The sequence below is a fragment of the Opisthorchis viverrini genome, assembly GCF_000715545.1.
Source record: "Opisthorchis viverrini unplaced genomic scaffold opera_v5_95, whole genome shotgun sequence".
NCBI classification, from domain to species: Eukaryota; Metazoa; Platyhelminthes; class Trematoda; order Opisthorchiida; family Opisthorchiidae; genus Opisthorchis; species Opisthorchis viverrini.
Window position 1 is genome coordinate 1453177 of NW_008751752.1, and position 11834 is coordinate 1465010.

The 11834-nt window shown below is 47.3% G+C and overlaps 1 protein-coding gene across 1 annotated transcript in view; it reads left to right on the forward strand.

Annotated features, from left to right (window-relative positions):
- The window catches only part of T265_05236 (hypothetical protein), a gene marked incomplete at both ends in the record, with an annotated part of 7897 nt that extends 7241 nt beyond the window's left edge, over window positions 1-656 (forward strand). Inside the window, 2 exons of the mRNA XM_009170191.1 lie at window positions 63-464; window positions 557-656. Of these exons, the coding sequence (XP_009168455.1) occupies window positions 63-464; window positions 557-656 (502 nt within the window). The remainder of the gene's footprint in view (window positions 1-62; window positions 465-556) is intronic.
- Window positions 657-11834: the final 11178 nt, after the last annotated feature.

The window sequence follows — 11834 nt, forward strand, 5'->3', positions numbered from 1 at the left end:
GTTGTGGCTGTCGTCCCACCAACGACAACGAACACTATACGAGCATTGTCACAGCTCTTCAGCCAGCACCGCCTACCGGAGACTTTGGTATCAGACAACGGATCACAGTTCCTCTCCAGCTGTTTCCAAGAGTTCTGCCGGGAAAACACCATCCCGCACGTCCGTTCGCCACCACACAATCCGCAGTATAACGGGCAGGCGGAACGTTTTGTCGATACGTTCAAGCGGGCGCTGCTCAAGTCTCGAGGAGAGGGGACGCCCTTCGAAGCTCTCCAGAGATTTCTTTTGGTCTATCGGACCACTCCAAATGAATCTGTAGAAGATCGGAAGTCACCCACCGAAGCGCTCATGGGCCGGAAATTGCGAACTACCAATTCGGCCATGTGTCCGGCACCGATGGCTCGTTCCCGACCTGAGGTGAACACAAACCCGAACCAGTTTCAAATAGGCGGAAGTGTTTTTGTGTGAGGCTATCGACCAAGGCACGAACGCTGGATTGCAGGACACGTCTTACGGAAACGCGGCAGCGTAATGTATGACATCTCTGTGGGCCAAGATATCTGGACCGACACAAGAACCAACTGAGTCTACGTCATCTATTAGAGCCACCGGCATCCCAGAGCGACCTTCCACTCGACATACTTCTTGACACTTGAAAGGCCAGCCATCACACCTGATGCAGCCCAGCCGGCGACTCAAAACGCACCAGCCTGTGAGCCGAACCTTCTACCAAGAAGGTGGACAGACCGCCGTCGACACCAAACCACTCCTTTCCGATCGGACCCCCGAAAACTCCGGTACTGACATTTCCTTCCTCAAGGGGAGGTGTTGGGATATCAGCATCCCCAAAAACGACTTATTTTCCGACTTATTGCCAATTCATTTTTCAAAAAAATTTGGATTTTTAAATTTCGCGCCTTTTCCGCCACACCAATCCAAATATACCACGCTGTTTTCCTATTGACCAGTTATACTTTGTTTGCGTTAACTGATTTGTCGTTCCCCAAGGTCGCTCGACATATATAAATATATACATATATATACGACGTTGCTCTCGCTGTAACTCGCTTTTGGTTGGGGCAGTAAAAGCCCTGTTGTGAAGGTCTGGTCTTCTCTTTCTTCGCTAGGTGTGGTCGGGCTCGCGTCATAGCTGGGGAGTTGTGCGCTCGTTCTCAGTTCGCGTATAGACGTAGATCGTACCCGATCCCGATACATATCAGATAGGGTGACATACTTCCTAACGGAAATACTTATGGGAGCCATGTGGTGCCAGCCTGAGTAGTCATCTAGAACACAAACCCGAACCAGTTTCAAATAGGCGGAAGTGTTTTTGTGTGAGGCTATCGACCAAGGCACGAACGCTGGATTGCAGGACACGTCTTACGGAAACGCGGCAGCGTAATGTATGACATCTCTGTGGGCCAAGATATCTGGACCGACACAAGAACCAACTGAGTCTACGTCATCTATTAGAGCCACCGGCATCCCAGAGCGACCTTCCACTCGACATACTTCTTGACACTTGAACTGAAGACCATCACACCTGATGCAGTCCAGACGGCGACTCAAAACGCACCAGCCTGTGAGCCGAACCTTCTACCAAGAAGGTGGACAGACCGCCGTCGACACCAAACCACTCCTTTCCGATCGGACCCCCGAAAACTCCGGTACTGACATTTCCTTCCTCAAGGGGAGGTGTTGGGATATCAGCATCCCCAAAAACGACTTATTTTCCGACTTATTGCCAATTCATTTTTCAAAAAAATTTGGATTTTTAAATTTCGCGCCTTTTCCGCCACACCAATCCAAATATACCACGCTGTTTTCCTATTGACCAGTTATACTTTGTTTGCGTTAACTGATTTGTCGTTCCCCAAGGTCGCTCGACATATATAAATATATACATATATATACGACGTTGCTCTCGCTGTAACTCGCTTTTGGTTGGGGCAGTAAAAGCCCTGTTGTGAAGGTCTGGTCTTCTCTTTCTTCGCTAGGTGTGGTCGGGCTCGCGTCATAGCTGGGGAGTTGTGCGCTCGTTCTCAGTTCGCGTATAGACGTAGATCGTACCCGATCCCGATACATATCAGATAGGGTGACATACTTCCTAACGGAAATACTTATGGGAGCCATGTGGTGCCAGCCTGAGTAGTCATCTAACCATAGACCATTAGTCGCGTGTCCTCCCGATTGGCAACGTGGGCAGCAACTGGGACTAGTAGACAATAAGTAGGAAGATTTTCAGAAATGAGCTTTAAGTTTCGAATATTCGAAGCCATCAAAGCGGAGTGATTGGGTTGACGATGAAAACCAAAAACGAAAAAACATTCCCGAAAAGCCTGAAGCTGAACTTGTCGAAATTCGTTTCTTGTCCCCAAAGTTACAAATCCTAAAGTGATGCGTAACAAGGTAGTTGGGACTCAAAGTATTCCATGAGTTCCACAGATACAAAAGAGCTGCGGCTTCTCGTGAAGAAATACGGGTTTGTAGCACCTTCAAAATTAATTCGCACTGTTGGCTTGCCGATGGGTTATGGACGAACCAAATTGATGTGGTGCGCGGTAGGCCATAGAGTAACAATTAGCTTTGTTTCATTCCGCCCTCATTATAAAAGCATCCTTCTCTCATTTTCATCCCACCCCCATCTTCTTACTTTGAATCCACTGTTTGAATTTTTGTTTCTTTCCGTTGTCCCTTTGCGCCCTAAGTATCTGTCCTTTTCTCTGATTGAGCCAAGCAAAATCTAATGTGAAATGAGGATGCAATGGAGAATACGAACTAGAGTTGCTTGCATATTAGGACCACAAGTCCTGTTCCATAAAAAGCGTCAAACCCTAAATTCACTCCTTCCTCTTCTCGTTACATATATCCCGCGGCGTACTAGAAGAGACAGTCCTGCATCGTCACCATACATTAGAATTAGCATGTCCTTATTAGCAGTGGGATGCTCGTGAGCTGGTTTCTTCATCTCAGGCGCCAACTATCCGCTCCCGTGCCTTGAGTGTACACTGACTAGTCCATATTCTTTAGTATCTTAGTATATTTAGAAGGATTCCAAAAACTTCACACGCTGAAAGCTGTTGCTATTTCACGCTACCAAGAGGACACCTCCCAGTCTGTCAAGGGAAATTTGTCCACATCTACTTAATCGTTCTTGCCGAAGTATTGCAACAAATCTCCGCGACCATGCCAAAACCATCCGATATATCAGTAGCTATGAAATCCACTCCTCAAATGATCTTTCCGAGACCTGCATGGCCCAGGAGGAAATATTCTCTAACAAACACCCAATAAACACACGGCTCTCACTAAAAAGTTATCCTCACAGCCCATCCATTTCTCCCATCGACCTCGCCGCATAATCTTGGGCCTTTATCCACTGTGGTCAGAAGGTTCAAGTTAGATGTAACTCTTCTACACCATCTGTTTTTTCTCGAGGAAATTTTGCGAGAGGTTGGGCCAAACGATAGCTCACATGGTCACTATAAAATCAAAAATCCCAACAAGCACGCGTTGTTTCCTCCAGCTCGTACAAACCTACACAACAACTGCTCCTGTTTACTGCGCTTGCACCTGGTACGTTCTACCCGGTTAGTTTTGACATAGCACACATCATCATACTTATCTGCAGTTCCTTACTTGCGAGGCCGCTGTCACTCCTAATTAATACCCAACTATCTCCTGATCTCTATGAATCGGGCACGACGGTAAAGTAAGTTGGCGAAAATAATAAAACCACCCTCATAATTGCCTTGCTATCGCTCCGATTTCGTTCAAGAAACGGCTGCCAGCAATATCCGCTTGTTCATTGTGTGCTGTGGCCCGTCTTCCTCCCCAGGCAAATTGTACCACGTCACTTCTGGCCAGGTCCCTGCCCCGGATCACTCTGTTACTCTGCGCAATTTCTGCTGCTTCGTTTCATTTACGCCTAGCCGAACTAAACCAAATCATAATAATAACATTTATTCCCAAATAGTTGGTGGCATACCGTCAGGCATGGTCATACTATTACAGTCAGAATATGAGCATGACTGACGGGGGTTGTGACTAATGGGAATTTCCTGGAAAAGGGACGGCGACGTAAACAGTGGTCGCTAAAGAAGTGGACTTTATCACACCTGAAGTGGCATGGGAAGGGATCCAAAATTACAAGGGCTCTTCGTATCCTATGGGGAACATATCAGATGACACAAGATCTGACCCTAAGGGTTTAAAAGTGGCGAGAAAAACAATACGAGTGGGGTACAACGAAAAGTTTCCTGCCTGGAACGTGACAAAAAACAAAAAGCTTCAAACTTCAGGGAATGTGGAGCCAGAATAATTTATCTGGAGAGAGCAGAACTGCCACGACGCGACCGGCCAATTTGAAATAAACCCAAAACCATTACTAGGGCTTCATGGCCTCGGGCTGTTGGGCGTACGGCCACGGAAGTCGCAAGTAGGGATGGTGAAGTAGGGTAATATTCAGTGCGGACAAATGGTGGCAGGAAACCCAGAATCACAGTGTGCAGTGAGCGACTCACTAGTGTTGCTGCTGGGGCAGGATCGAGTGAAAAAGTTATTGGGAGAACGAGTTCACGCAAATTGTACGAAAACTGACTGACTTTGTGAGGAGTACGAATAAAAGTCACCGAGATCTTTACATCCGATAGGAGGTTCAGCAGATTGTAATGAACGCCTCTCGGTGCTGACTGGTGACAACCGAAGACTGATTGTGGTTCCCGGTAAGGGAACAAGTGGGCGAGAGGGCGCGGTCAAAGTAGAAAGTGAACAATTGCGGGTGTGCTATCAAACTGGGTATCATAGTGCCGTACCGTCAATGCACTGAAATACTTGGGTTTCTAGACAGCCACGTGACGGACGTCGTGATTGAGGCAGTCAGGCTGAGATGCACAGTCCTGCGATCAGCGGAGTGTTGTGCGTTTGCCGGGGGACTTCTCAGGGTGAGCGAAACCAATGTAATATTGCGCGTAGAATTTGTTGTTGTTTTTTCTCTTTTTAGGTCGGGGATCTCTTCGTTCGGAATGCACAGATAAGGTGGAGTGGACAACAGCCAAACAGGTCGTCCATGGCGAGTATTATCACGGGTCAAAGCTTGGGGAGAAGATGAAATGAGATGAGATCAATAAGATCTGGAGGGTTATAGCGGTCACCAGAGGGGGAAAATGAACGTCTACCACAGTTATGTTGGTGATACCAAGTGGTTAAAAAAGACAGGACGAGGAAGGATTCGCACTCAGTAGTGTAATCATCAAAGTCAAGCTAATATTGCCAATATAACTATACCACCTGAGACAGGAAAGTTCTCCGTATGTGGGCTAAGAGGCGGCGTGGTGAGGGTAAACAAACACGCAACCACCGGCAGGTGTGTAATTTCTGAGATGGTGGACTAGCTTTCCTGGAGGTTATTAGTAAGTTGGACGATGCTAGGACAATCTAGCAGTGACGGTGTATGTAAGGGAGGTGGTCATCAGTCCCCGAATTACCATCAGATTTAATCGATGAATGGTGTGTGACGAAGACGAGTCCCGATGCCTCGCGTGCGGATAGTGAAGAGTCTGGAGTCTAACTGTATGTTTATGTGTTGTATGTGTTCACTCCTGGGAACACCAAGTTAGTGTCTTTTTATTTGGTTGACGAGGTAAGATTTGGTGCGGTGTAACCTCGATATTGACGAAGGCAGCTACAGCTATGCACGTTAACGTAGGTCATGGGCATCGCACAGTTTCTTCTGGCTATCCCAGGTACATTGTTTTTTCAAATACTTTTGGACAGTCAAAGGGCCAGCCTTTGTCGTTGTTGATCTTTATGGCCTTGCCAAATAAGTCAACCGAAGTGAGGCCAACACCAGCAGCAACAAGCAGAAGACAGCAGTGATCTTTTTTCATTTTCATTCCGCGAATTTAAAGGCCAGCCTCAGAACCACCGGCGATGGGCGATGCAGCCGTACTACTGGAGGAGTGATGGGTATACGAATGCACCATGGTGCAACGTGACTGAGCGACCCTCCCTGCGGGGCGTACCTATTCACCGCACGAGATTTTCATCATTCGTTCATGCTACCAGATCTGCAAGGTGTAAAACCATCCAGGCAGTCCTAAGTGCGGTTTCCGCATTAATAAATTACTCCAGCTACCGGTTTTTCCCGGTCGGGGGGGAAGCAAGGCCAGTGAAATCAGCTCGGTCAATTTGAACAAGCAAACAGCAAGCAGGCGTTAAGAGGTTACCACAGGAAAGAGCTTCCTATACGCCCAAAAAAGTCTATTTGGTAATGTGAACTAGACAAAATTCTCAATAACAATAATGATACTGATTACTCCCAGCTGGTGAGTAGCATACTTTCAGGCATGATCATACGGTTACAGTCAGCATAAAGCACGACTAGAGGTTTTGCGAGTACTAAGGTTTGCGTGAGAAAAGGATAATGTTATTAACGGTGGGCAGCATCCGGTTTAGACTTGAACACGCCTAAACGGGTATGGAAAAAACACAGTTACCGTGGGTGACCTTATTTTTGGGATAACATATCAAGCTAAGACAATATTAGATCTTTAGGAGTTGAAAGTCTCGGACAAAAACAGAATGAAGAGGAACAGCGGCATCCTGCCTGGCACGTGATAAGGAAACTTCAAATTTCGAAAAATTATGAACCGGACCAAGGAATCTGGTGTGGCACCTCGATCGTCTTGGTCTGTCAGCCAGTTTGAATTAAGACCTATTTGGCCTTGGACTGTTAACTTATGGTCAGAGTCACAGAAGACGTTCGTGAGTGCGACGAAGTAGGGGAATCAGCGATACGGGTGAATGGTGGCTAAATCCTAGAATCGCGGTGTACTCTGAAGCTGCAGAGACTCACGAGTGTTACTGCTAAGGTGAGGGAAGTCGGTGCTGACGCGCAAGGCAGAACGCAAACTGCACTGAAAATGGCTGACTGTGAGGAGCACAGAATGAAAGTCAACAAGATATTTACGTTTAAACAAAAGGTTCATCGGTTTTGGATTAGCAGGTTCCAGAGGCGGATGGAACCAGGCGAAGAGTTTATTCGCATATGTAGGTAAGTGCGCGAGTGGGCGAGAGCATCGTTAAGAGTAGGGAGCAAACAAGTGCGGGTATGCCATCAAACTGGGTATGGCAGTGCCGTGCCATTACTGCGCTGACATACTTCGGTTTTTGGGCAACCCCGTGACGGGTGTCATTTTTGAGGTGACTGGGCTTCGATGTGCAATTCTGTGCAGAACGGGAATTTTTAACGGGTGTTGGCCCGGGGAATCCGCTGATGTAGAGCAAAGCAAATGCAAGGTCGCAGGTATTTCTCGGTCCGGAAGGGAAGCCCTTTGAGCTTAAAGCGCAGATCAGATGGAGTGGATAACAGCCAAACAGAACATCCTAATCGGGCGCAGCCATAGGTTCAAGCTCGTGAATAGCAGGAAACAGGAGGAGTTCAGTAAGGCTTAGTGAGTTTTAGGAGGCATCGGGTAGGAGCAAGTCCAAAAACGGAGAAAAAATGAAAGCTTACCAAAATGAGGGTGGCGAGAGCAAGTGATTAAACGAAGCAAGATAACAATAGATGTAGACTAAGTAGCCCAGATCAATGGCTGTCTGTTTATGCAGAGACCTGATATGGTAAGAGAAATCGAGAGAAATCAAGGAGTAGAAATTCCTGGATGGTTGATTAGCTAATCTGGGAGTTATTTCGTGAGTTGGACAACACCATAATCTAGGGGGATTTGAATGAAACAGTAATAAACGTCGGCCTCCGGAACACTGCTATCAGCTTCAGTCAACGAGTGGCGCATGACGGAAGATCCCTCAAGCGCTAGTCGTGCATTTTTGAGTCTCACTGCATACTTATTGTACTTTCTTGTATGTATCCACTCCTGGGAACAGCAGGTAGGTGTGTTTGTTTGACGAGGTGAGGTTTTGTTCGGTGCGACCCCAATTTTGACGAAGATAGCTTCAGCTTTGTATGTCTATGTAAGCCGTGGGCATTGCAGAGTATCCTGACGTTATCCTCAGTGTTTTTCAATAATTTTGAACTGATGATCGGTCCGCTTTTAGAACCTGTTGTTTGTGTTGTTGCCAGATAAATTAAATAACCGGGGGAAGTTTACCGCCAGCAGCAACAAACAGAAAACAAACAGTGCTATTTCATGGATTTCCCGAATTAGAATAACCGGCGATTGGATATCCATTAGTGTTACCGGAGGGGTGGCGGGTATACAAACGCACCATGGTGCAACGTAACATTTTGACCCCCCCCCCTAGAGGACGTGTTCCACCACCACACGAGGTTTTCATCCCTCATGTGTGCTACCAAACCTTCAAGGAGGAAAGACACTAGGCTGTCGTGAATTCAGCTTGTTCATTAATAGAGTAATCCAGCTTCAGATCTTTTTCCGGTCGACAAGAAAACCAGGCCAGTAAGACAGCTCAGCCAATTCGGATAAGCCCAAAAATGCTGGTCGCGGAGGAGGCCAGTAAAATAGCCAGTGGGGCATTGGGGATGAATGGTGATATTCAGAGCGAATGCACTATTGCTAAATGGCTAGTGAGCATTGGTGTGAGTTAGCATGCCAAGAACGTGTGTACGGGGATGCTGAACGTTAGTGTTTGGTGGGCTGTAGGGCACATCATCAGATGGACCATGTGTACATACTGGCGTATAACGCGCTATACTATTCAGCAAACACTGGCTTCGTTTTAGGTTTCGTTAGTCAGAACTAGGCCAAACGGAGCGCCATTCATTATAAAAAGCTGGTAGAGTAGTCCAGGGTGGGGACTTGATTAGTACGAGTTAAAAGTGTCTGGAAGAAAAGTAGGACCAGTAACTCAACATATTCTGATCAAGCGGGCATTTAACATGATACGGTGGATTGGAGCAAGTCAAGGGGTAGCAGGATTCAATAACGGGATTTTATAATTGTCCACTAACTGTATCATCGCCAAATTTAAACCTGCATGGGACTAGATTCATAAAGGAGATCGGGAGTTGTTGGGTATTAAGTAAGGCAGCACCAGTTTCACAAGCAACTAATCCACGGATTGCGAAAAAGTATGACGGTGCGTGCTGTTTCGCAGGAGCTAAGGAAGGCTGTTCCAGATGCAAGTGTGGTAAACTAGAAGGAAATGGTGACGTAGGTTTGTACGAACCGGAGGGCATATTAAGAGGCTGACGGAGTTACGTAATCCACAGCCGGGACGTAAACTAACGTAAAATGTGTGGAGAAAAGAGGTGAAACATAGGAGGAGTCCTGAGAGTAGTTAGGTCATAACTGACTGTGTTGCGAGAAACAACGCAGTGATCACTTCGGCGGAAGTGTGGGCCAACTGCACCCGTGACCAAATGAGCATCTTTTGGGGATATTAGGTCTAGGGCATGTAAGCCATAAGTAAGGCTACTTACAGCTTAGGACCAAACCTCTCTAGTAAGTTGGGTAAGCACTGAGGCGTAACGAGTATGGCCTGTATCGGGAGACCAGAAAATATCCGGTTGGTTGAAGTCACCCGAAACAAATTAAGATGAACTGGGTGCAGTGAGGATACTGCGGGATAAGTCAGCAACAGAGGGGAAGGGCACCAATTATAGATCGATGCAACCAACTAGTGCAGATCGAATAATCTACTTTGTAGGGATTCAGACGGCTTTTATAATCTCCCAGAGAGACTTGCACGAAGTTCCGATTTGCAATAAGTGGCAGCCGCCTCTCCCGGAGTTCCTCCGGTAAATACCATAGCCAGGAGCTGAGATATCCGTGTTGGCTGTGAGCCATTTCAGTCAAATAAATCGGGCTCTATCGTGCAGCGGCGCTAATGGCTCTAAGCTTATAGACTTTCTGCATTGAACAGCATTACTGACAAGCCCGCAGGCAAGGAATGAGCACCAAGTAGGAAGTTGCTAACTTCGCTCACGCCGGAGTTTGTACAAGTGGAACAGAACGAGTGCAGGCTGGATAACATGAATCAGGGTTCAATGTGCGTGTGTTCGGAGTCCGAGGGGGCTATTCAGCACTGGCGGTATGTGGGTAAATAGTCGGTGAAGTAGGTCTTATCTCACGGCAGAAGGTGTGCTGTCTGTTTCATTACGGGGCGGAAAATGTCTTTGAGAGGAATGCATGCAGTTGAATGAAGGGTCGTCGGCCGTGTCATCTAGCACATCATCAGGAGATGTGGAGGGGTTGATGTAGAAGCGGGCGTTGGCTGTGAAGTTTGAGCGGCATCCAAAAATGGAGTTTAGGGGAGACGGAGGCGGGGCTTGCAGGGTGGTGGTAGTAGATGAGGGTCAGAGCTGGTCAGTGGTAGTTATGGATTCGGAGATTCTCCGGGCCCCTGGTACACATGGTTTAATGTGGTTTTTAAAGGTCGTATAGGTGGAGCTGCAAGTGGCTTCAGAGGAGACAGAGGCGATGGTGAAGCGACTGCCAAATAGGAATCTCAAGCGAAAAGCATGCGGGTGGCCAGAGGGCGGAGCTTGATTGGAACTAAGATCAGGTAACCGTGTTCGCGAGTTGGGGACCCTGCTAATGGCCAGGCATGCGTGGTGCTGGGGGCCACAGACGTATTTATGTATTGACCATGCGGGATATAGTCAAGTGCGTAGGCGAAATGGGAGAAGCGGGAATTCGGGGAGTTAGTGCAGGTGATGGTGTTACGACATCAGGCTTTGACAACAAGTGTTTGAGCCAAAGGAAGCGCTTTGGTGGGGAGAGGCGGGGTGTCATTAGCTCAGACGATCTAACTCAAGAGACTGTACTTTCCTCTTCGACTGGAACGCCGGATAAGAGCTGGAAGGTTACCGCATCTTCAAATCAGTAGTGAACTTTGCTGGCGCGAGCAAAATGGGTGGTAGCATAGGTAGGTGTCTAAAAATAAAAGTGGATGGATCATGGCCGTCAGCGGATGTGGAGCTTGAGACCGTCAAGGTTTATGTGGCACCAGAGCGCAGACCAGCATCGCAGTACACTGTGTTTAGGCGAGGGTAACTCCGAGATACTGGAGATGGGGGAGAGGATTGATGCTGGAGCATCGAATTGGTCGCATGGGAAATCTGCAGTTAAGTCTTACCAAGAGTAATAATAATAATGTTCATTCCCAAATTGTGAGTAGCATACCATCTGGCATGATCATGGGTTTACAGTCAGAATGGGGCATGAGTGGGGGGTTTGCGGGTAGTGGGGATTCCGCGAAAAGGGGACAATAATAATAATAATATTTATTCCCAACTAGTGGGTAGCATACCGTCGGGAACGATCATAGTATTACAGTCAGAATAAAGGCATGACTGGTGGGGTTTGTGATTAATGGGAGTATCTGGAAAAGGGGAAGTGACGTAAACCGTAAACATTAATGAAGCAGAGTTCATCATACCTGAGGTGGCATGGGTAGGGATCCAAAATTACAAGGTCTCTTTATGTCCTATGGAGAACATGTCAGATGGCACGAGATTTGAACGTTAGGGTTTAAAAGGGGCGGGCAAAGAAAAAAATACAAGTGAGGGCATAACAAAGAGCTTCATGACTAGAACGTGACAAAAACAAAAAAGCTTCAAACTACAGGAAGCGTGGGGCCGGAATAATGGATAGGGAGAGGCAGCAGAGCTCCCACGACATGGCCGGTCGGTTTGAACTAAAGCCCGGAAAAGTTACTGTGTGGCGGATGGCCACGAAAGCTATGTGGGGGTGGTGTAGTGGGGTGAAAATGTGGTACGGACAAATGGTAGCAGGAAACGCAGAATTACAGTGTGCATTGAAGCTTGTGCGACTCGCTGGTATTGCAGATGGAGCAGGATCGAGTGTAAAAATTACTTGGGAAACGAGTTCACGCAAACTGACCAATAA